At 27.2% G+C, this 26,409-nt stretch overlaps 5 protein-coding genes across 6 annotated transcripts; all 5 read right to left on the minus strand.

Annotated features, from left to right (window-relative positions):
- Positions 1 to 1,189: 1,189 nt before the first annotated feature.
- On the minus strand, positions 1,190 to 2,613 carry LOC112637308 (odorant receptor 67c-like). The gene is made up of 6 exons (XM_025406731.1): positions 2,348 to 2,613; positions 2,115 to 2,231; positions 1,957 to 2,047; positions 1,627 to 1,763; positions 1,300 to 1,432; positions 1,190 to 1,240 (listed from the first exon to the last, which is right to left on the minus strand). Exons 1-6 carry the CDS (start codon positions 2,611 to 2,613, stop codon positions 1,190 to 1,192), a joined length of 795 nt encoding a protein of 264 aa, XP_025262516.1.
- Positions 2,614 to 4,413: 1,800 nt separating this feature from the next.
- On the minus strand, positions 4,414 to 7,745 carry LOC112637304 (odorant receptor 13a-like). The gene is made up of 9 exons (XM_025406704.1): positions 7,357 to 7,745; positions 6,885 to 7,004; positions 6,695 to 6,812; positions 6,179 to 6,443; positions 5,960 to 6,082; positions 5,729 to 5,819; positions 4,867 to 5,003; positions 4,568 to 4,700; positions 4,414 to 4,479 (listed from the first exon to the last, which is right to left on the minus strand). Exons 1-9 carry the CDS (start codon positions 7,510 to 7,512, stop codon positions 4,429 to 4,431), a joined length of 1,194 nt encoding a protein of 397 aa, XP_025262489.1. The 5' UTR covers positions 7,513 to 7,745; the 3' UTR covers positions 4,414 to 4,428.
- Positions 7,746 to 7,997: 252 nt separating this feature from the next.
- Positions 7,998 to 14,028, minus strand: LOC112637305 (odorant receptor 4-like). The gene is made up of 9 exons (XM_025406705.1): positions 13,856 to 14,028; positions 11,089 to 11,208; positions 10,319 to 10,436; positions 9,653 to 9,917; positions 9,455 to 9,577; positions 8,959 to 9,049; positions 8,429 to 8,565; positions 8,186 to 8,318; positions 7,998 to 8,118 (listed from the first exon to the last, which is right to left on the minus strand). The coding sequence occupies exons 1-9, from the start codon at positions 14,009 to 14,011 to the stop codon at positions 8,068 to 8,070; spliced, it is 1,194 nt and encodes a 397-aa protein (XP_025262490.1). The 5' UTR covers positions 14,012 to 14,028; the 3' UTR covers positions 7,998 to 8,067.
- Positions 14,029 to 15,237: 1,209 nt separating this feature from the next.
- On the minus strand, positions 15,238 to 18,918 carry LOC109609772 (odorant receptor 9a-like). Its single transcript, XM_025406713.1, has 7 exons — positions 18,772 to 18,918; positions 18,060 to 18,321; positions 17,877 to 17,993; positions 15,998 to 16,088; positions 15,772 to 15,908; positions 15,421 to 15,553; positions 15,238 to 15,354 (listed from the first exon to the last, which is right to left on the minus strand). Exons 1-7 carry the CDS (start codon positions 18,887 to 18,889, stop codon positions 15,304 to 15,306), a joined length of 909 nt encoding a protein of 302 aa, XP_025262498.1. The 5' UTR covers positions 18,890 to 18,918; the 3' UTR covers positions 15,238 to 15,303.
- Positions 18,919 to 19,134: 216 nt separating this feature from the next.
- Positions 19,135 to 23,666, minus strand: LOC105248389 (odorant receptor 9a). Of its 2 annotated transcripts, none has more exons than XM_025406711.1 (9): positions 23,390 to 23,666; positions 23,197 to 23,316; positions 23,004 to 23,121; positions 22,371 to 22,632; positions 22,177 to 22,293; positions 21,803 to 21,893; positions 21,592 to 21,728; positions 21,264 to 21,396; positions 19,135 to 19,186 (listed from the first exon to the last, which is right to left on the minus strand). In XM_025406711.1, exons 1-9 carry the CDS (start codon positions 23,531 to 23,533, stop codon positions 19,157 to 19,159), a joined length of 1,152 nt encoding a protein of 383 aa, XP_025262496.1. In that variant the 5' UTR covers positions 23,534 to 23,666; the 3' UTR covers positions 19,135 to 19,156. The 2 variants fall into 2 exon arrangements, with proteins under 2 accessions (XP_025262496.1, XP_025262494.1); XM_025406709.1 differs by lacking the exon at positions 19,135 to 19,186 and adding an exon at positions 21,131 to 21,191.
- Between the last annotated feature and the right edge of the window lie 2,743 nt (positions 23,667 to 26,409).

Below are 26,409 nucleotides of genomic sequence, written 5' to 3' on the forward strand. Positions count from 1 at the left end.
ATACATATTTTATCAGAATCAAAGCGCGTAAGTTAATCCTTTTGTCGCTATTGGTATATTGTACCATTTTGTGTTATATCTGCAAATTTCGCAAGATTTCCATCACGCCAAGTTTTCATATCTTACTTCGATCTGAAGGTCATTTATGCGATTTAGAATTTGTGTAAAGCTTTTTTTAAATTATGTACATCATATAAAAAATGCATTAGGAATTAAAGTAATTTTAATTCATTTAGTATCGATTACGAATTAATATCACATAATTTATTGTACTTGGCTAATAGTATTATAGATCTCATATCGGTTTTTAAATATTTTATTTTTATCACTTTTTTAAATTTTTTGATTTTTTTATATACTTGTCGTATTTTTTATCTTTATAAGGTTAATATAAATTCCGTTTAATATTGATTGCCATGTGTATGCGACATGCACATGTTGTCAACACATTCATGCTGTGAAACAAGCTACTACTATTAAAAGCTATTTGCGATCGATTGCGCAGTTGGTTATATTCAAAAGTATCGAGGATTAAAGGTAGTATTTCTTTTGCAGATTGCGAAACAATATAAACATTGATTGCATTAGATGAAAGACAGAATTTTGAGAATAAAAGGAACTTTTATCGATTCTTTCTATAGCTTGGTACTGTTGCAAGTAAATTTTCAATCAATTCTATGAAAGAGAATCGTATGATTTGAAAATTATAGAAAATATTATTCTACAAATTTCTTTTAGTAGGTTTTAATTTTTCTTTTGCCTTGAAAGAAATGACATCTTGTGATAAAAGTGAAAAGTATTTCAATTAGTTTATTTTATTGCTGTTAATAAAAGTTTTCGAGTCTATTGCATGCAGTCTCAGTTATTCAAGTATTATATCATCAATATGTGACTTATATAATTTCATCATAAATAATTGCTAAATATTGATATTATTTGTTAAAATTTTATAACTTATAAAAAAATTACTGTTAAATACTAATAGTAATTATGAAAAATTGTTCATGTCAATAAATATTTGTATGACAATTTTCAAAAAATTAAATTTGTTTTTTGTTTTAAAAAAACTTTTTTTATTGGAAAAATTATATAACAATTGTTTCAGGATTTTATTAAATTATTTACATAAACTGTAACGTCTCTTCAGTTATTAAAATATTAATATAAATATGAATTGTATTTGAAATATTTATTGTAGAGAGCGCAATAGCATGAAGTATGATAATGATGTGCGTATTACCTTAAACAAATTTTTTTATTTTCATAAAGCACGTCTTTTCATGAAATAATTATACTTACCGCGTAAAAAGTTATGTATGACATTGCAAAGAGTTTGCCAATAGTGAGTTTCAATGGTTTTTTACTTGTCATCATTATCATTATAAGAAGCTTTTGTGTTGCTATTGGCATATTGTACCATTTTGAGTTATATCTGCAAATTTCGCAAGATTTCCATGGTTTATTCCATGTATTTATATATAATTTCTATGGTTTATTCCATGTATTTATATATAATTTCATGTATTTATTTGACGTCTGTGTTATTACATTTTTATTGTAATCTGATGGGCGATTTCATAAAAAAATATTATAAAAAGCTATTACTAGATGCTGTATAAAACGTACACGGATTCAAATATCTTCTCGCTGGAATCTATGATCTTTTGACCTTGCCAATTTTTAAAAAATATATTGATTAATAATGCATTCATATAAATACAATATGTTATAAAATTATTTATATTTTCCGTGTTTGTTATCATCTGAAAAAAGATAGCATAATATGAGTAACATATATATGATAATATCATATATTCAATTTTAAATTAATTACTTTCTATAATTTATATAAAATAATTTTTGTGCATCATGTAAAATTATATTATGTATATAATTGTATTATGTATATTAATTATGTAAAACGTGTCATAGAAATTTCATCTCAAACGTATATACCTGAAATCCTGCAATACTTAAACATATTACAAGAAACCCCATGTATACAAAGAAAGGTATGTTGTACATCGATTCCATAATAGCAATAAATCTAATGCATGAAGATATTATTTGAGATTATTATTATACGAGAAATGTACCCATTTAAATATACTCACTGCATCGTTTCGATATGTCTTCGAATACAGTATACGATATTTGAATAAGACGTATTCTGCGTTAATATTAAACCACCATTATTGTTTTCGAAATTGAATGCATTTTCTAATCTATATCTGAAATTTTATAGTGTCCAAGTATTTAAAAAATGTATTAACAAAATTTAAACAAAATTTTCTTTGATTTAGAGCAAGATTCATTATACATATGACAAGATTCATTATATATTTACCTCAAGCTTTCGAATAATCCACAACAGTATTCAACCAATGTTGCATACAGGATATCGAATGTAGCTATTAGAAGCACATAAGATATTTCACATATAGCCATATGTATGAAAATTGGAACATAATATTTGTCTACATCGATCATATAATTTACGAGATAAAATAGTCCCGTTTGGATTCTTTGCGTTTCTTTTTTATTTGACGATGTATCCTTCACTTTGGATTTTGTATTGATGAGCTTGGTCAATAATGTTACAGATTGGTACATGATGATGTGACCGATTAACAAAGCTAATTTATATAAAACGTCGAATTTTTAAGGTTATTATCAAATAAATATATCATTATTATAAAAAGTGAAATGCTTTTTCAAAAATATCGATAATTATTATAAATTATATATGTTTCAATAATTATTATAAATTATATATGTATATATATGTATGTATATATATGTATGTGTATAAGTACAGAAAAACAATAATAAAGATTTAAATAGATTTTTATATAAATTCAGTCGTTTAAAATTATTTAGAAGACCGAATTTATATAAAAATCTATTTAAATATATTTAAAAATCCATTTAAATTTTTATTGTTTTTCCGGAACTATATTATTATGCACATAATACACTGCATTATTAAACTCACTTATATAAATGTATCCAAATTTTCGTCCATATAACCCATGCGAATTATATATTTTAGTCTCTTCATCCAACTTTGAAGAAAGACAATATTTTTGCATATTTATTAGAAGCAATTTTATCTATACAAAGAAAATTTATGATCAAAAATCATGTATGTTTTCGTCTGTACTTTTATTATTGGCATTTATGACTTTTGTTTACCCACTTTTGGTAACGTATATACTGCATAAATCATTTTAATTATGGTCACTATATTGAGAAATAATATTAGCAAAGCATCGATTAGTCCAAAGGTATCATACCCAATACTCATTAATCCCAATATCTATATTTGTCACATGATTTATATCAGGCAAATGTATAATAATCATATATAACACATTATAATAACATGTAATGTTAATTGAATTGTCCGATTGTAAATTATGTTGTCAAGTATATTTAAAATAGAATATAAAATTGATATATAAATCTATTTATACATGTATTCTAGTATAAATTTCGTTAATTAACATAATTATTACTGTAATATTTAAATTCAATAATTTTTGATAGACAGTAGACATAAACAAAAATTAAAAAGTATACAAAACTTGAAAATGTGACAAAACATTTGTCTTTAATTTACCTCAAATGTAAAAGGTCCGAGTACGAGTATCATTGCGAGGTATATCATCCAGCGTCTTCTTAACGTATGAAAAGGCCATAGACCGCTAATACTTAGTATCAGGCGAATAAAGTCGTAATGCGAATTTTTAAAGAATTGATCAAATTGGTTGATATTATCCATACTGTCTTTTATGTATCGTTGCTATTGCAAGAATGACGCATAGATTGCAAATATCTCATCAAGAATTTTATTTAACTTTAATTGTCGCAGACAATTAATAGGTTGTCTGTATAAAGAATTCCGCTTAAATTGCAATTGCCGTACATCACGCAAAACGCATGTCAATAACATATTTGTGTCACAAGACCGATATAGACTAATGAAGATTAATTCTTATAATTGCAAAATCATGTTAGTAAATTATGTAATTATACAAGAGACATAAGCCAAAGGACTATTTCGATTGAAATTATTGTCGTAGTATATTTGACTCAAATAAAAGAGACATGAAAATTTTACTCATATGTAGAAAAAGTCACATTATATATATGAGTCGAAATGGTACAGTCGTTTAATGCTGATTGCTTTGAAGAATAATGCTTTTTCTTTCATCAAGAGAATATTTAGGTTTTATTATTGAAGATTTCCTGAATGTTCGTTAGTCACGAAAACTACACACATGTTTTATCAGAATCGAAGCGCCTAAATTAATCCTAATTTATAATAGTTTTTGCATAAATATATTTTATCATAATTTAGACAACATAATGTTAAACATTCTTATATACCAATAATAATATTATACCTTTCAAAAAAATTTTCAATTACTGTACAGATCTAAAAACGGTGAAATACGAAGCGGACGCACGTACAATCTAGAAAATGGAAATGCGCAAAATATATATATTCTGATCAATAAATAGAAAACATTCTTATGTAGATTAAATTCAACATATATCTTACCGCACTGAAGCTCGGAAGAGAAAGAACCATGATTTTACCAACAGTTAACGTGCAAGGTAAAGTGCTTCTTAGCATCATCACGTTCAGAAGTTTTCTGGATTTCGGTGATGATTCGTACCATTCGCCTCGATAGCTAATATTAAGACGTAAAAAATTTGTATCTTAATATTAAAAATCTTATTAATATATTTTTTAAATTGTAATAAAAACTTTTTACATTTTATTTATTCTTTTACTGTTGCATTTAATTGTGACATTAAAAAACTTTTTGTGTACAAAAATTTTACATTCTGGCTTACATCGATGTGTATACACGACTGCTATGATCAATCACTTGTTGCCCTAACCAGCATGCGATGTATAAATGCAGTAATTGAGCAGTTATGTAACCACCATGTCGAAGAGCGAGTTCTGGAGTGAAGCTATCAATGGTTGCCTAAAAGTTTCGAAACGATTTTAATCATAACTAGAACTTACAAAATCGTACATTATGTTATCACAATGTGCTCACAATATATATATATATATATATATATATATATATATATATATATATACAGAGTGTCCCAAAAGTCCCGGACCGGTCGAATATTTCATAAACTATGCACTTTAGAAAGAAATGTTTCAAACAAAAGTTATATGGCTTGAAGGGTTCCATCAGATAGTGGCAATGATTTGACATGGGAGAGTCATTTGAAAGTCAAGTGAAGATCATCGTCAATTTCTTAAATGCAATCCCCTACTTTTTATTACATATTCGTGTAGCTTATCTGGGGAGCTTTCCAAAATACTATAATAAAGTATTTCTTCATTGAGTACTTTTCGAGTTATAAGGCTTGAAACCATTTCTTAATTTTGCATAAACCATAAAATATCTAGTAAAATAATCATTTTTCAATTATCTTACCTTAATACTTTTATGTACAAAATAATGAGGGGAATCAATTGCTATAAAGAAAAAACATAGTTGTTTTTAAGAAAAAAATATGTAATTTGCAATTAACAATTACACTATCTGAAACATTTCTTTCTAAAGTGCATAATTTATGAAATATTCGACCGGTCCGTGACTTTTGGGACACTCTATATATATATATATATATATATATATATATATATACATACATATATATACATATTTCTTTATTTCTCAGCACAAACCTGTAAAGCTGACAAACTCATAGCCCCTATAATTAAACCGACTTCTATGAAAAACACCTTTGAATAAGCAGTTTCCAAAAGGTTGGCGAACCTTATTCAAAGAAAACCTTTAATAATTATCTCTTCTTAAAATATGTAAATTAAAAAGTTTTAAATTCTCCTTTATTATCGAACGATTACTAATAATTAATTTCTAATTAAATACTAATTATTAATTATTTAATTACTAACTGCAAGGCATTTTCGTGTTTTCGAATGCAGTAAGCAAAATTATTGTAAATCTTATCATCTTCCTCGAGCATAGCGAGTTCTTTATCCTGTTCGATAGATTCTCGTATATGTTCCAATCGATATCTAATAAACGAAATAAAGAAGAAATTCATTTTTCAAAGAAATTCAGAAAAGAAGAAATTCATTTTGCTTACAATTAGTCAATTTATTATCAAATACCTGACGATTGAAAACAGTGCGCAGCAATGTTGTACCAGAATAGCCACGTAGCTATCGGATGCGACTATGATAGTCAGCCGAATGGCGGTGGCTAAATAATTATGAATTAGTACAGGATAATAATACTTATCGAGATTTACGAAATATTCGACATGGTATGGAAATCCTACTGGTCGCGTCGAATAGTTGGAAACCACGTTTTTGTCAATAATCTTCGGAATTATCGCCATTAGTGGAAATAGGCTGCCGAATGCATACATGCCACCTATATTTAAGCAATGCTTAGAAAAAAATTATGTTCAGATTTTTAACGCACTAAAACTTAAATTAGGAGCATTTGAAGATAATCCGTCTGAGAAATGAATTATATTTGAAGCATATATTTAAATTAATTTTTAATTAATTTTTAATATCTTAATTTTTTTACAATTATTACATAAGTCTACGCATAAAAGTTAATTGTTAGTAATTAACTATCTCAAAAATTAAAATTGTTAACTATTCCATATATCTTACTAGCATAGCCGATTGTTATGCTTCTTCCAGTTTCCGCAAATTTATACAGAATTTCGAATTCGCTTTGGATAGTCCACGATTGCCAGTCCCTTTGTATGCTTATAAGAAGTATTTTGATCTATGGCTTAAAATTTCATTCATTTAGAAATGTGAAATTAGCGCGTTTGATATACCAATTGTGTATGCATACCTTTCTTATATTGCATATTAAATTTATCATCTTAACGATGCAAGCAATATCCACCATGAGGGGTGGTATACATTCAAGCGTTGCGATTAAGTCGTGACGTAATGTTACTAAAGCGAATACCTTGAATTCAATCATTTGCGTCAAGAAAAGATATCGATGCAAAATGTACATTTTACAAAAAATATAAACGCAGAATTAAATTTAACAATTTTCAACATAACCCTTTTAAATAAATTAATAAAATTTATTAATAAAATTTATTAATAATAAAATTAATTAATAAAATTAATAATAAAATTAATTAATAAAATTATATGCTTTGTATAAATCTATATATATATTTTTTGTAAACATATTTTTATGATAGTCAATGAAATAATAGAAAATATTTTCCTCCGTAAAATAAAAAAAAATATATAAAAATGGTTTGCGGGTGATTATAAATTATAATCACAACATATCGAATGATTACCTGTGTGATGGCTTGCGTTATACCAAGAACCGATATCGTAACGAAGATAACTCGTCTATGTCTATCCTGTTGAAAAGGCCACTGTCCCAGTAATGAAAGCAGCACACGATTGAGTCGATATAATCGAGACTGAAAGATATCACTCGGTGAATCCATCTTCAGCACTGGTTGGAGACTACTATATCGCTGGCATTGCCTCACGATTTTTCAGATTAATAAAAAATTCTCTCACAGATGAAAAATAATGGATATAGCGAGTGAAATATAATCACGAGAAAAATTGCCAACGCTTATATACCGGATTGACGATTCTACTAGATGAAAGGTTTGAAGCGATCGAACATTAATCATAGGGATATGTAATGCTCTTTTATGATTGATTTTACACAGTTATGATGTTATAGCCCGTACTTACATTTTGTAATAAAAATTTTGGTATTATCGGTATATTGTCAAGTTCAACACATCACAACTATAACATCTATATTTCATTGAATCATGATTATTATCTTAGAAATCTAGCGTGAGAAACATGGTAATGCTTTATCAAAATAATGAAATACACGCATGAGTATATTAATATTCTTCGATTATTTTATCATAAATGTGAGTAGCACTTTTTTATCATTATTTAAATAGTAGAGTATCATACATATTTTTACATCGATAATTTTACACCTTTCAGAAAAGAAATTTCCAAAATTTTATACTTTACTGTACAGATTGTAGGACTGTAAAATACGAAGCAGATGCACGTACGACCTGAAAAAAGAAAATATTTTTGTTAAAAAGAAGATCATTATATAAAGGAAATTATGATAGCTCTTACCGCGCTGAAACTAGGAAGAGAAAGGACCATGATTTTTCCAACAGTCAATGTACAAGGTGAGATGCTCCTCAACATTATCATATTTAAAAGTTTTTTAGACTTGGATGATGATTCATACCATTCGCCTCGATAACTAATATTAAAAAATTTTATTAATATTGTGATTTATTTGTTACATTATTATATACTTGTTATTTGCATCTTAAAAAATTTAATAGACAGAAAATCTATATTCCGGCTTACATTGCTGTATATACATGATCGCTATGATCGATTATTTGTTGGCCTAACCAGCATACAGTAAATAAGTGTATTAATTGAGCCATTATATATCCGCCATGTCGAACAGCGACCTGTGGTGTGAGGGTATCATTGGTCGCCTATATGTTTCGAAACGGCGGGAAATTAATAAATAAATGCACAAAATTGCGCGGATTTATGCAGGGTGTCTGATAACTTTTTGCAATCCCAAAGTGCGAAAGTAGATTAGCTTAAATTAAGAAGAAAGGTCCTCTACTGTTTTGCGATATTCGCAATAATTAACGAAAAATTAATTAAAGAAGATCAGTCAATCCATGCGAATATAAACGCGTGGCGAGAAAAACCTATACTTGCACAAATTGGCTGGTCTTCTTTAATTAATTTTTCGTTAATTATTGCGAATATCGCAAAACAGAAGAAGACACTCTTTCTTAATTTGAGCCAATCTACCTTCACACTTCGGGATTGCAAAAAGTTATCATACACCCTGTATACATATATTTAATACAAACCTGTAGAGCTGATAAGCTCATCATTGATACAATCAAACCGACTTCCACGAAGAGTGCCTGTTTGTAAATAGCCTCCAGGCAATTCGCGAATCTTATTAAAAAAAAATTATTTAGCAAATTTGATAAATTTGTTTCCTCAGCCGTCCCTCTCCCCTCCTTGTTCTTTAATGTTATAATATTTAAATAAAATTATTCTTTAATGTTATAATATTTAAATAAAATTATTCTTTAACGTTATAATATTTAAATAAAATTATTCTTTAACGTTATAATATTTAAATAAAATTATTCTTTAACGTTATAATATTTAAATAAAATTATTCTTTAATGTTATAATATTTAAATAAAATTATTCTTTAATGTCATAATATTTAAATAAAATTATTCTTTAATGTTATAATATTTAAATAAAATTATTCTTTAATGTTATAATATTTAAATAAAAAATTACGATCGTTTTTCATGCAATTATGTAAACATATATATGAGCACTAACTGTATGGCATCCTCGTGTTTTCGAATGCAATGTATGAAATTCTTGTAAACCTTATCATCTTCCTCGAGGAAAGCGAACTGCTTGTCTTCTTTAATGGCCTTTCGTATATGTTCCATCCGATATCTAATGAAACGAAGAATATACATTTCTTTCATTTTGTTCAAATTTATTTATATCGTTTATATCATTATATCATACCTGATGATTGAAAACAATGCGCAACAATGTTGAACCAAAATAATCACGCAAGTGTCGGATGCGACTATGATAGTGAGTCGAATGGCGGTGGCTAAATAATTATGAATCAGCACGGGATAATAATATTTATCGAGATCCACGAAATATTCAACGTGATATGGAAATCCCACTGGCCGCGTCGAATAGTTGGAAGTTACATTTTTGCCAATTATCTTCGGAATTATCGCCAAGAACGGGAATAGGCTGCCGAAAGCGTACATGCCACCTAAACTCCATGCATTATTATTTAAAGAATTATATTTGAAAATATTTTGAATGTTTGAAATTAAGTTTGAATATTTAATCTAATGCTTTTAATAAAGATATTTAATGCTTTTAATAATAATTTAATAAAGATATTTAATGCTTTTAATAATAATTTAATAAAGATATTTAATGCTTTTAATAATGCTTTTAATAAAGATAATTCAAAACAAATAATTGAAAGAATTTTTAATAAATATATAAATTGTGTGTGCTAACTGTACATATCAGGAAATATATTATTAATATAACTATTTAATATAATTATATTATCTAAACTTTTTTTATATTAATTTCTATCATCTTAATATGTAGCAAAATTAGTAGTTATTTTTAATATGTAGTAAAATTAGTAGTTATTACTGGCATAACCGATTGTAATGCTTCTTCCACTTTCGGCGAATCTGTACAAAATTTTAAATTCGCTGTCAATGTTCCACGATTGCCAATCTCCTTGTATGTGCATAAGAAGTATCTTGATCTATGGCTTGAAATATCCTTTCTTTAATAATGTAATTGTGTATATATATATATATATATATATATATATATATATATATACAGAGTGTCCCAAAAACTATGCACTTTAGAAAGAAATGTTTAAGACAAAAGTTGTATGGCTTGAAGGGGGCCATCAGATATTTTCAATGATTTGACTTGGAGAGTTATTTGAAGGTGACGTAAAGGTCAGCTTCAATTTCTTAAATGGAATCCCCTATTTTTTTATTACATATTCGTGTAGTTTATCTCGAAAGCTTTCCAAAACACTATAATAAAGTATTTCTTGATTCAGTACTTTTTGAGTTATGAAATCATTTCTTAATTTTACATAAACCGTAAAATATTCATTTTTCGATATTTATCTTACCTTAATTTTGTGTACAAAATAATGAGAGAAATCAATTGGTGTAAAGAAAAAACATAGTTGTTTTTAAGAAAAAAATATGTAATTTGCAATTAACAATTACACTATCTGAAACATTTCTTTCTAAAGTGCATAGTTTATGAAATATTCGACCGGTCCGTAACTTTTGGGACACTTTGTATATATATATATATATATATATATATATATATATATATTATATATGTTTGACTATCGAGAACAATATACGGCGAGATTTTCTACATACCCCCTTCATATTGTAAACCAAATTTGTTAATTTAACGACGCAAAGGCAATTTACTAAAAGCGGTGCTACGCATTCGAGTGTTGCATCTAGATCACCGCGTAACGTCACTAAAGCAAGTATCTTAAATTTGAGCCAGATGAAAACGTCGTTAATAATAATTCTCAATATTTTTAATTCCTAACATGTTTTATATTTTACAGATGTGTTTATAGGGGTAAACAGTATAGTGATTGGTCACTTAAGCAAGATCGCAAAACAAAAATTGAATTATTAACCTGAATTTAATAATTTAGAAAAAAAAATTACTACTAATAGTTGTAAAAAATAATAATGATTCATAATAAAATAAAATCCATTATAAAAATTTAGGAATTAATAAAAATTATGTAAAAAAACACTTATCCTGTCAAAAAAGATAGTCATTGGCCATATTAACACAGTTATTGTCTAACAGTTTGACAGTGATTGGCCTTTATCCATGCAAGAATGAGTAAATTGAATGAGATAATTAAACAGTGACAAAGAAATTATTTGCCATCAAAAAATTAAAATTATTAAATCAATATATATTTTATTACATATATTTAACATATGAGATAAACATTATTATTAATTGTATATTAATTATTATATATTATAATATAAACAAGAGAAACAAATTTTGTTTAACAAGTATTATTTTTAACTAAACGGACTTTTTTTGGAAATATTTCATTTTTCAAAATTTTTGGTTTTAAAATTGCCTGATCTTTTTTTTCCTTGTTATTTTTGGTTTTTCATCAGTATTTTCTTTATTGTCAATTTTTTCTTTTTTAACTTTTTGTTACATCATTTTTTTTCCTGTTGTTTTTGTAATCTTGCTAATTTTTTTTGTTCTTTTAATTTTTCAGCAAGTTTTTTCTTTTCTAATATGGTTACAGCTGAAAAATATATCTTTTTAGTAATAACAAATATAACTTACTGTCTTATCTATCACTCGATGTAAGAGGCCAATAACTGTCACATAGTTTCCATAACCACAAAACATTGGCCGAATGGCCAATTACTGTTGTAAAACGTCAATCGTATGTTAGTCGTTGGCATAATATAATATATAATTTTTAAAATATGTATGTTATTTTCATCAATATGAATTTTTTTTACAAAATTTAAACTTTATTAATGCATGTCTATCACGAAAACAAAAATTATATGTCATAAAAACATTAAAAAATTTGCAAATTGTTGGTTTCACTCTTACGGTTTTTTGATTGAATGGCGACAATTTTCAAGTATGTTACCAAAGTCATTTTAGTCATTATTTATATTAATTGTAATATATAGAAAATAATTAAATATTAATTGTATTTGAAGCAAAAAAATGTATTAAATATTTTTTTATTTGTAATTAAAAACATTTTAATAGTATTTTCTTTTAATCTTTAATTTTTTAAAATGTGGCCAATCATTGTAGAGTGGTTAATAACTGTACTGTTTACCCCTATTTCTCTCTTGTTTTTAAAAATGTAGTTTTATATATAAATTGGTAAATAATTCAGCTCTATATAATTAAAACAACGTGATAATTAAATAGCGAGCACTAAGAGCCTACAAAACGCGGATGGCAATGCGTGAATTGTTTCGAACATTAATTGTTCGCGAAAAATTTTTAAGACACATGCACATATGCCAAGTTACAGATTCTCTTGGTTTGAGACTTCTATAAATTTTTAAGACACATGCACATATGCCAAGTTATAGATTCTCTTGGTTTGAGACTTCTATAACACCCCCTTTTACCCCCCTGGAGAGATGTAGACAGGAAAAATATCGGGGCGAAGTCGCTGAATCGGGAATCGAACCCGAGTCTTTCGCTTGCCGGGCGACTGCTCTTACCACTGAGCTATTCAGCCCCACACCGACACTTCTCCTGTACGTTTTTATTAATCGGTGGAAATAATGAGAACACGATAATTAGCTCGACGTGTAGTTCTAAATAAATTGGTAAATAATTCGGCTCTATATAATTAAAACAACGTGATAATTAAATAGCGAGCACTAAGAGCCTACAAAACGCGGATGGCAATGCGTGAATTGTTTCGAACATTAATTGTTCGCGAAAATTTTTTTTTTTTTTTTTTTTTTTTTTTTTTTAACTACACGTCGAGCTAATTATCGTGTTCTCATTATTTCCACCGATTAATAAAAACGTACAGGAGAAGTGTCGGTGTGGGGCTGAATAGCTTAGTGGTAAGAGCAGTCGCCCGGCAAGCGAAAGACTCGGATTCGATTCCCGATTCAGCGACTTCGCCCCGATATTTTTCCTGTCTACATCTCTCCAGGGGGGTAAAAGGGGGTGTTATAGAAGTTTCAAACCAAGAGAATCTATAACTTGGCATATGTGCATGTGTCTTAAAAATTTATAGAAGTCTCAAACCAAGAGAATCTGTAACTTGGCATATGTGCATGTGTCTTAAAAATTTTTCGCGAACAATTAATGTTCGAAACAATTCACGCATTGCCATCCGCGTTTTGTAGGCTCTTAGTGCTCGCTATTTAATTATCACGTAGTTTTATATAATTAATAGTTTTGTATTAAAGATATATATTTTTAAAAATATATTATTAAGGATATGAATTTAAAAAAAAGAAGAGAAAGAAAAAATATATATATTAGAAAAATATATATATAATAAAAAATAAATATAATAAATAAATAAATAAATAAATATATATATTTTTTTTAAATCGACAAAAATATTGTAAAAATCGCAATATGCGATTGTACCTGAGAAATGAACTGCGTTATGCCAATAAATGACACGGCAAGAAAGACAATCCACCTGTCTCTTTTCTTTTGAAAGGGCCATTGCCCCAGTAATGAAAGTAATATACGATTGTATTTGTATTGTCGAGACTGAAATATATCGTTTGGTGTATCCATTTTCACCGCTCGATTACGACTGCTGTATTGCCGATATCGTCCGCAAATTTTAATCTAATCAAAAATTCTCTCAAAGGGAATAAAGTAGACATAGTCCGTGAAATATATAGTCACGAGAAATTGCAGATATTTACAGAACTGATTACCCTTGCTAGAATGATGAAAGGCTTAGGGGCGATCGAATATTCATTGTACCAATATATCTGTGATGTTTACGTCGCGATTGATTTTAGAGAGTCAGTCACATCTTATAGTTTATATATCTATACTTCGCAATATTCTCTCCGTTATTCTTTTTTGTCGTTATCGAAAAATTGTTCAATTTATATAGATTCTTATGATAGTATCGCGATTGTCATGTGTTTATTCAAATCACGTTTTTGTTAAAGAATTTATGACAAATTTTATATTTTCGAGAACCTGAAACTGATATTCCTGAGGAGATAGCTTCTCACAAAATGCACTATTTACAAACGGACGTAGTATTTTTGAATTTATTATTAATTTATTATAAAATGAATGTAAGAGATAGAAAGATCAGAAAGATTATATAATATAATAATATAAAAATATATTTCATCATTTTAAAAATATTCCCATAAAATTGAAATTGTACCTGCAGGATTTTGAGCAAAGCAATTGCTATAAAACTCTTCACATTTTGACGAATATACTAGTAGTATGTATTATAACTGCTGAAAATTCAGATTTAGCAGAAATATAAAAAAATCGATAAAAAAAAGGTTATTCTTATCAATATATATTTTAATTCTTGTCTTTTATTTCTTGTCTATATTTTAATTCTTCTCTTTACTGGCTTGTTTACTGTACTCTTGAAGTTTGTACGTTAAATTTATTGCATTAATCGAAACCATTGATGGATCATTCAGGGTAGCAAATGCACTTGGAAACGAAAGTATCAAATGGAGAATATTTATATGTGCGTAATATGATATGTTTTACATACATATATTTTTTTTCAATGTGAAAAATTTTGATTTATGCGCATCTTCCAATACTTTGGTGTTTTTTTCTTTTTATAAGTTAATTTCTTTTTCTATTTATAAGTTAATTTCTTATTTATAAAATAAGTTTAAAAGTAGGAATTATGTTAATTGTTGATAATTGCAATACTTGTACATATATATATATATATTTATATTATCTATTGTAAGCTCGTATTTTATATAAAAATAAATTGATATCAGCATAAAATTTACAAGTTTTAAAAAATATGATTGATTATAACGCATTAAAAAGACTCCATCATATATAAATATATTATACAATTATTATTGCAATGATGTGAGCACCGCGACATAAGACATGCAGGCTCGTATGATCTGAAAAAAATATCGCAAAAACAGTTGTATTTTATGACGAATAATTATTTAAATAATATTACGTACCGAGCTGAAATTCTCCATTGACATTACGAACATTTTGCCAGCTTTTATTTGGCACGGTTTAGAAGCTCGCAATAACGTAAATCTCAATAGTTTTTTGGATCTCTGTGAAATCTTGTACCAGTTACAGCTGTAACTGTTAATGCATTCAGATTAATTTCTCATACAATTGTCATGTATTTATCAAATAGTAACATTAATTCATAAATTATATGAATAAATGTATGTAAATAATTATGAAATATATGCATATATATCATAATAGCAAGTGGATTTTACTTCCATATTTTTTTAAAATAATGCAATTCCCTCGTGTGTTTTTTTGATATTTCAATAATTATTTTATATGCATACATTACTTCACGAAATCTGCTGCTATGATCTGTCATTCGTTGTGACATCAGGCTTAGGTAAAATATATGTAGCAATAATCCGATGTTACAAGAGACGATTCTGATAATTTCATCCAATTGAAGATCCGCTATTATCAACTTGAACAGTACACAGCTTTATTAATCGTATTAAATGAAAACGCAAATAGTATCAAGCTTCATGTAAAATTTATCGATCGAAAAATTACCTCAGCTGCGCTGAAGCTACTAGCTATTACTACGTTTCCTAATAGAAAAAGAAAATATGTTGCGTAGGTGGATGAAAGCAGCTCGGAAAATCTTCATGTGAAATGAGGAAATATATATAAATATTTTGGCTTATTTAAATATTGTTAAATGTTGTTAAACTTGTATGTGTTTAACATAAAATTATATATACATATGTATATACATATGTATACAGAATGTCTCAGACCACTCGTATGCCCCTTTTAAAATGAAAATAAATGGCTTTTATAAAAAATCGCGAACAATTTTTAAGTAAATCGGGTACGATCTATCAAATGATGACATTTTCAACTTTTGATTCCGACCGGAAATACGCTATCCGGATCGGAAGTTGAATTTTTTTAGGGGAACATGGTACTTTTTATTACAGATTCGAATTGTACGTGAAAAAATAAGAAACTTTTGTATCAAACGTTTTTTCTAAAAGTGCCTCTGTCAATCTTAAAATTGGCCTTGAATGTAACTGTGATGAAATAATGAACTTCAATTTTAAGATTGACAGAGGCACTTTTAGAAAAAACGTTTGATATAAAAATTTCTTATTTTTTCACGTATAATTTGAATCTGTAATAAAAAGTACCATGTTCACCAAAAAAAAACTCAATTTCCGATTCGGATGACGTATTTTCAGTCGAAATCAAAAGTTGAAAATATCACCATTTGATAGAGCGTACCTGATTTACTTAAAAATTGTTCGTGATTTTTGATGGAAGCCATTTATTTTCATTTTAAAAGGGGTGTATGGATGATCTGGAATATCCTGTATATATACAAGGTGTCCCAAAAGTCACGGAAAAGTACCTGTCGAATATTTTATAAACTATGCACTTTAGAAAGAAATGTTTCAGATAAAGTTGTATGGCTTGAAGGGAGCCATCAGATAGTGGCAATGATTTGACCTTGGAGAGTCATTTGAAGGTGACGTAAAGGTCAGCTTCAATTTCTTAAATGGAATCTCCCATTTTTTATTACATATTCGTGTAGTTTATCTCGAAAGCTTTCCAAAACACTATAATAAAGTATTTCTTGATTCAGTACTTTTCGAGTTATGAGGCTTGAAATCATTTCTTAATTTTGTATAAACCATAAAATATCTAGTAAAATATTCATTTTTCGATTATCTTACCTTAATACTTTTATGTAATACTTTTATGTACAAAATAATGAGAGGAATCAATTGGTGTAAAGAGAACACATAGTTGTTTTAAAAAAAGATATGTAATTGTTAATTGTAAATTACATATTTTTTTCTTAAAAACAACTATGTTTTTTCTTTACACCAATTGATTCCTCTCATTATTTTGTATAAAAGTATTAAGGTAAGATAATCGAGAAATGAATATTTTACAAGATTTTACGGTTTATGTAAAATTAAGAAATGATTTCAAGCCTCATAATTCGGAAAGTACTTAATGAAAACTAACTTAATTATAGTATTTTGGAAAGCTCTCGACGTGAGCTACCAGAATATTTAATAAAAAATAGGGAGTTCCATTTAAGAAATTGACGGTAATCTTTACGTGACTTTCAAATGACTCTCCCATGTCAAATTATTGCCACTATCTGATAGCCCCCTTCAAACCATACAACTTTTGTCTGAAACATTTCTTTCTAAAGTGCATAGTTTATGAAATATTTGACCGGTCCGGGACTTTTGGGACACCCTGTATATCTTTGTATGTGTGTATTTGTGTATTATGTGTATACAAAGATGGCACATGTAAATTAGGCTATTAGGATATAAAGTAGCAAACTAATTAATGTTACATAAAAATTCTGCATTCTACGATTTCTTGTGTCAAATGGCACGTATCTCTACATTTAAAGATGTCACCTAACTTTAAGGCACGTCTGTATGATTTGATGCAATCAATTATGACATGATACGCTTCATCGTCTGCTCTATTTGGTTCGGCCATCACAAAATCCGAGCCTCGTATGCGCTGCATGTTATACCTATTTAATAGAAATTTAATTCTATTTAGAATCTCTTTTGGCACATTATAATTTTATTCGTCTTACCGTATACTGTCGAATAATGCGCAGACATGCTGCGTGCAAAGTATGAACATACCATCAGCAGCTACCCACACTGATACTATGAAGAATATACTGATAAATCCATAAAGCATCAATAGGTTAAAGTACTTGTCCACGTCGAGAATGTGTTCGAAGCGAAATAGATACCTAGCCGTGTAGGTTTCGTTCGTAGGTAAAAATAAGTACAATCCACTGACAATGATAGGCATCATAGTATAAAAAATAGTCAATGTATAAATTAGAGCTGCAACGAGATATTTTTCTTTGTTCCAAAATAATGATATTTTAGTAAAAAAAGAAAAGAAAAATTTTTTTCATACATTGACATCAATACAAAGGAAATTTGTTAGCGCGATTATTAACACTAGAAATTATTTTAATTATTTAAATATCTCCTTTATAACGATTTAAAAAAATATCAAAACGGAAAAAATTTGATGAACATTTTAAAATATAAATATCTCTAATGACATTAAAAAGTATCATATTGACTTTCAATATGTCGCTCTAATATTTAATATATAATATATATAAAATATAATATATAAATATACTATATAAATATACTATAAATATAATATAAATAATATAATATAATATAAATATAATAATATAATATAAATATAATATAAATAAAATATAATACATAAAATATAATAATATGATCAAAAAGATTCTTGCAAAAATTACTCACATGCATATCTTATTATTAATGTTCTGTTTTGTTCTGCGTAATTTTGTAATATTTTATTCTGCGGTCCGACTTGTGTCCTTTTCCAGGTCTCTTCGATATGCTCCAAAAGATTTTTCATCTGTAGCTCGAAGAAATCGCACGATTCAAAATTACAACCGATTAACTTTGCACGACAGAAAGTAATATACAAACTTTATTTTTGTTGCATAAACAATTAATTAGCTTCATGAAAATGATACTGTTTATTAGTAATGGCGAAGCATTTTCCATGATAATACTTAGATTATTTATTCCAGCTATCAAACCCCAAAGCTACAGTATCAGGGACAAACGGTCAGTTTCGATTCTAATATATTGCTATTGTATGTATCTAGTATTATAGATCTTAAGCACCTCTAAAACAGTCAGACTGCAACTGAAAAATAACATAATGACGAGTATTATGTTACTTTCCAGTCGAGATTGAAACGGCCATTGGCCGATGAGAGATAGTAAAGTTTTATTGATGTAATAGTAGCGATTGTCGTAGAAAGACATTTTTTGCATTATCAAACCACCAAAGGAAAATACAGACGGTTAAATATCTCGTCGAATATTCAATCGCTTATTCGCGTAATTTATCGTGTGTTTCTTTGGATCAAAAAGGAAACTAACATAACAAAAAAGCCGCAAGAAAATACATAATAATGCACGATATCGCGAAGCAAAGTATTACATATGTATAAGTAATGAGTCATTTTCCTCAATCAATCGCGCAACTCTTTGTGATTGACGAGATATGTCTGTTGAACAAAGTTATATATCTTTTGCTTCAGAAAGTAATCAAAGTTCGTAAAATTTAAACGAGGGATGATAAGAAATATACACGGTAAAAAACATTTTGTATTTCTGTTAAAATTTTCTCGTGTAAAAATTTTTGTGTTAAATTTTTAACATACTCTTATGTTAATGTAACATATTATCATTGCGTTATTTTGACATTTCTGCGTTGAGTTAATATTCATTGTTTCTAAGAGTTAAAACAACACAATTAATATGTAAATGCACGAATTTTTGATGAAATATGTTATATGTTAAAATGAACAGATAAGTTGTGTTATTTTTCTCTTTATAACAGTTTCCGTATGTTATCTCGACATATTTCTTCTGTTATTGATCATAAAAATGTAAGAATAACATTTTCTTTTAATTAAATTTAATATTATAAATATGTTAATTTAACATAAACTTTATTTCCAGATAAAGTTTAAGCGTTACACTTTTGTGTTAATTTTTAAACATATTACTTGTGTTATTTATTTACATACTTACCTTCTGTTAAATTAACATTAAAATTAGAGGATAAATTGGGACATGTGAAATATGTTAAATTTAGCACAAAATTTTTTACTGTGTGTTATCGCAAAAGTTTGTCTCAATTTATTTTAATTTTATATTTAAAAATATTGCATTATATATATATATATATATATATATATATATATATATATAATTATATATAATTTGTTTTAATTTTATATTTAAAAATATTGCATTACACAAATTATATAAATATTATATAAATTATATAAATTATATAAATTATGTAAATATTACATTATTATAGCATCTTAAAATAGGTAATAATTGTAAAATATTATTTCTCATTTGAATGCAATCAATTTATTAATATTTTCAAAATAATTAATTTTAATATAATTTATAATATTTTCTAAGAATTTTTATATAATATATCGATTTAAAGATATTTAATATATTAAGCAAGTTAGTACCTTAATTTAAGAATAAGATTTTTTTAAAGTAACTCCAGAGAAAAATTAATGTAACAAAAAAGTTTTAGTTTGTCATTATGATACGTACAATTTAGAAAATGCATAATGCTACTTTTTAAAATGTTTGATCAACCATTCATAGATATCAAGTCAAACGTATAAATATATATATATATATATATATATATATATATAAATATATATGTATATGAATATATATGAATATATATATATATAAATATATATGTATATGAATATATATGAATATATATATATATATATAAATATATATATATATATATATTTATTAAGAAAATTTTTACATATCTTACACAGTAAAATCTTCTGCAACACTAATGTTTTAATTTGTTAATTGGTTTAAGCAATTATTGATAATTGCAGTAATAAAATGCAGTAATAAAATGCTATGTATATTTATATTATTTATTATATTAAAAAAAGTATATTTTGCATAAAAATAAAAAGTATATTTTGCATAAAAATAAATTGTCGGCATAAAATGTGCAACTTTTTGAAGAATATATTTGGTTATAGCACATTAGAGGAGCTACTATATAATTATTTATTATACAATTATTATTGCAATGACGTGAGCACCGCGACATAAGACATGCAGGCTCGTATGATCTGAAAACGATATCGCAAAAACAGTTGCAAAAACATTTTATGACGAATAATTATTTAAATAATATTACCTACCGAGCTGAAATTTTCCATTGACATTACGAACATTTTGCCAGCTTTTATTTGACACGGTTTAGAAGCTCGCAATAATGTAAACCTCAATAGTTTTTTGGATCTCTGTGAAATCTTGTACCAGTTGCAGCTGTAACTGTTAATGCATTCCATAGATTAATTTCTCATATAATTGCCGTTTAACAACTAGTGGCATTTATTTGCAAATATTATGTGCAAATAAATATATGAAATTCGTTATTCACAAATGTGTTTTACTTTCATACATTTATTTTCAATTAATGCAATTTACTTATTTTTCAATATTTCAATGATTATTTTACATGCGTACATTACTTCTTGAAATTTGTCGCTATAATCGATTATTTGTTGAGCCATCAAACTTAAATAAAATATATGTAAGAGTAATCCGATATTACAAGCGGTGAGTCTGACAGTTTCATCCAACGGAATATCCATCATTATCAACTTAAACAATATGCGAGTTTATTAATTGTACTGAATGGAAATGCAAATAGAATTAAGATTTATTGAAAAATTACCTCAGCTACGCTGAAGCTTACGGCTACAACTACATTTCCTAGCAAAAAAAGGAAATGTGTTGCGTAGGTGGATGAGAGCAGCTCGGAAAATCTTCATATAAAATAATGAAACAAATATATACTGATTCATTTAAATGAATGCAACGTCTCGTTAATCTTGTTTCGCATTAAGACAAATTGCAATATATATACATAATTATAATTAAAACAAGATATAGAAGATGATTACATAATTACAGAAATACATATAAATTAAGCTATATATGAAACAGCAAAAGAATTAACATTATGCAGCAGTTTTATATAATTTCTCTTTAACTTCTCATTAAATTAAACGGCACGTATTTCAGTTTAAAGATGTTACTAAAACTAACTTTAATGCATATTCGTATGATTTGATACAACTAATTATAACGTGATACGCTTCATCGTCCATTATATTCGGCTCGTCTATAACAAAATCCGAGCCTTGTATGCGCTTCACATTGTACCTATTTAATTGAAATTTAATTCTGTTTATAGACACCTTTTTCGCGTATTGCAATTTTATTCGCGGTATTCGACTTACTGTACAGCCTCGAATAATGCGCAGACATGCTGAGTGCAAAGTATGAACATACCATCGGCAGCTATCCACACCGACATTAAGAAGAATATACCGAGGATTCCATTAAGCATCAGTAGATTGAAGTACTTGTCCACGTCGAGAACATGATCCAAGCGAAATAGAAACCTGGTCGCGTAAGTTTCATTCGTAGGTAAAAGCGAGTGCAGTGTTTTAACGACGACGGGCATTGTAGAATAAAGGGTACTCAGGATATATAATGTAGCTACAACGAGTAATTTTTTTTCACATTTTGCTCCAGAAATAATATTTTAATGAAAAAGTAAGAATTTTTAAAGAAAAGTATAAAAAAAATTTTTTCATTAAATTTTTTCACTGAAAGCGAATACAAAAAAAATTTAATTTCTAAAGCTCGAAAATAATTAAAACTGAAGACTTTAAAATATTTCAATCTCTTACAATTATTAGAGAAAATAACAAAGAGGAAAAGAATAGTTGATGATGTAGTAGAAGATATTTTGATTGAAATATAAATATCCAGTAAAAAAAGTTGACGTTAAAAAATATCATAGACTTTTGATATAATACTCTATTATACTTATTTAATACCAGAAAAATTCTTCAAAGATTACTCACATGCATATTTTATTATTAACGTTCTGTTTTGTTCTGCATGATTTTGCAATATTTTATTCTCTGGTCCTATTTGTATCCTTTTCCAGGTCTCTTCGATACGTTTTAAAAGATGTTTCATCTGTAGCTCGAAGAAATCGCACGATTCAAAATTACAACCCGATTAATTTCGCACGACAGAAAGTAATATACAAACTTTATCCTTATTACATAAACAATTAATTAGCTTCAACAAAACGAGAATGCTTATAAATAATGGTGAAGCAGTCTCCATGATAATATTTAAGTCCCTTATTCCAGCTATCAAACCCCAAATCTATATCGGAAACAGACAATCAATCTCGATTCCATTGTATCGCTTTCTTGTGTATCTGGTATATTTTAAATACCTGCAAGGACGTGAAACTACAACTGAGAAACAATGTTATAACAAGCATTACGTTACTCTCCATTCGAGATTGAAACGGCCATTGGCCGACGAGAGATAGTAACATTTTATTGATGTAATAATAGTGATTGTCGTAGAAAGACATTTTGTATTATCAAGTCGAAAAATACTATCTGACAGGGTTAAATATCTCGTCGAATATTCAATCGCTTATTCGCGTAATTTATCGTGTTTCTTTGAATAGTTTCAAAAAGGAATCTAGGATTGTAGAGAAGACCGCGAGAGAATATATAAGGATGTGCGATTCTGCGAAGCAGAAGGCATTACATATGTATAAATAATAAATTGTTTTTGCAATCAATCCTACAATTCTTTGTAATCGGCAAAATACGACCACGAATGAAATTATATACCTTTCGCTTTACAAAGCGAAGACATTCATAAAATTTAAATGAACATGGAAAACGGGGAATAATCAAAGGAATAATACGATAGATATTTGCAAGTGAAGTTTAACCTATTTACTTATATCTCCTTAACCCTTTCGTGACCGAATTAATTTTTATTTCTTGTGTTACTGTAATAACTGTCTTATCATTTCCAGTACATTGCTGTTCCAATGAACTCGGAGAAGCCAAATTATGTGTATGTGGGACATATATTATATATTCCACTGGTCACGAAAGAGTTAAAAATAAAGCGTTTGATGAATCTATCAAGGTAAAGAATCATTTCGAAAATATTGTCAAACAAAGATCTTAAATAGTTGATATACATCAATGACAAACTAAAATTTTTTTATTATAATAAGTTTTATTATAATAAGTTTTATTATAATAAATTTTTTAATATAACTTTTGAAAGTAAAAAATTTTTTCTTAACTTAAAATATTATTTTTGATTAATATAATATTAACATATTTTTTGTTTATATCAATTATATAATTAAAAAAGGAGAAATGGTTAAATTCTTTAAAAAATATTAAATTTTATTATTTCTGATTTAATTAATTCTAAAAAATATTATTAAATCGATTGTGCATTCAATTGAATCGGAAAACAATATATTTAACAGGATGTCACAATATAATATATTTTTAATTTATATATGTTAGACTTAAAGGTCGAAAACGCTGAGTGAAAAAACCGACGACATGGTTTGACTTCTCAGATTCAACCACAACGCGAAATTCGTGTCGTGGCACTTTCAAAAACGCGTTTTGCCACTCAAAAAGATTACAAAGCGAAATTTGCGTTGAAGTTCTTTTGATAATCGAACAAAACGCGTTCTGGAAATGTGAAAATGTTCATTGACGCACAATATGTAACCTAACCCAAATTTAATTTCGATTTTGAATATTTTTTTTTTCATATATAAGTATCAAGGATTCATGAAATAAAACAATTGACAACAATTTGTCTTCTTGATTGAGAATTATAAAAAAATAAAGTTTTATTAATACTATAACTACTTTAATCAAATAAAATATTGTGATAGGAACTTTAATTAATCAGTAATTATTGTTGATAATAGGTTGCTATTTGTCTTAAATGTCGTCTACAATAAGTGGAGTAAGCTTAGCGTAAGAAGTAAGAGTAGGAGTAACGTTTTCGGCGTAAGCTGTTTACGCTGACTCAATCTACAATACGGTGGAGTAATGCTATAGTTTGTGACGTTGCCATCTCGACAGTCAAACGTTAAATAATTATTAATAAAGTAATTACAATAGCAAAACACATTTGCAATTAACGACGTTTTTGAGCGATCTTCCGTTTTCATGTTCTAACCTTCCTGGGTTTTCCTCCTGCGTTCTGATTGGTCGAGTGTAAGCGTAAGAGTAAGAGTAGGCGTAAGAAATAAAAATAATTCATTTTGCTTACGCCCTTACTCCAGCTCTCTTAAACCAGAAATCAATAAATATTCACAATGCGTTGTGGTATTTTCACATTGCATTTTGATCGATAAAACTTCAAAACAAATTTCGCTTTGTAATCTTTTTGAATGTGCGAAAAAGCGTCATGAGCGTTTCCGAAAATGTCACGACACGAATTTCACGTTGTGACGGACTCTGAGAAACCAAATCGCGTTGTGATCGATTTTTTCGCTCAATGAGCGTTTTCAATTTTTAAGTCTAACATATATATAGAATTAAAGGCCATAATAAGCCATAATAAATTAAGGCGGACTCTTGCGGTAATTTATATCTTTATTTCTTATTTATTATCTTTATCTTATTTATTATCTCTATTATCCTTATATCTTTATTTATATCTTTAATGTTTGTATTTTTTATATTAGTGCGAATATAACTACATACGGTAAAACGTTACGTTCTTTATCTATGTCACATACTATGTGTGAACGATTTATTATACCAACTGATGCTACAAACGTTTAAGCCTGTAAATTGATGGAGAAATGAAATTTACGGTGTCTTGAAAATATTTTACATATGTAAAAAAATTTTAAATAAATTTATTCAAATTTTATACAATTATCTTATCAATTTGTTCGATAATCTTTTTATATAATACAAGTATATAAATTATAAATTTATTAATATTCATTAAATATATGTTAATTAAATATGGAAGCACATATACAAATAAATATCTACTATTTTATTTTTGCAAATAAATTATTAAGTTTTTTTAAATACACGAAAGAGATGAGATATTATAAAATTGTCTATTAAATGAATCTTTGGATTCCGTTTATTAAAAGAAATATAGTATAATGGCATAACTATAACTCTGATTATTTAATAGAATTGAAAAAGTTACCTCATTCTCTTTTCATCAATCTTTTATTATATGTTAGGATTCTAATTATTAATAATTGTGACGAGATATTGAGATACACATATACATTTATCAGTCATTAAGATCATAATTTATATAAAAGTAGTAGCTAATATCATTTAAATTAATAAATTTAAAAATTTTTTTAATAATACATTTTAATAATGCAATTTTTTTGTAATAATGCATTAAATTAGACTAGTGTTTAAATTAATAGTT

This window comes from Camponotus floridanus, unplaced genomic scaffold (genome assembly GCF_003227725.1).
Source record: "Camponotus floridanus strain SB8 unplaced genomic scaffold, Cflo_v7.5 scaffold152, whole genome shotgun sequence".
Lineage (NCBI taxonomy): Eukaryota > Metazoa > Arthropoda > Insecta > Hymenoptera > Formicidae > Camponotus > Camponotus floridanus.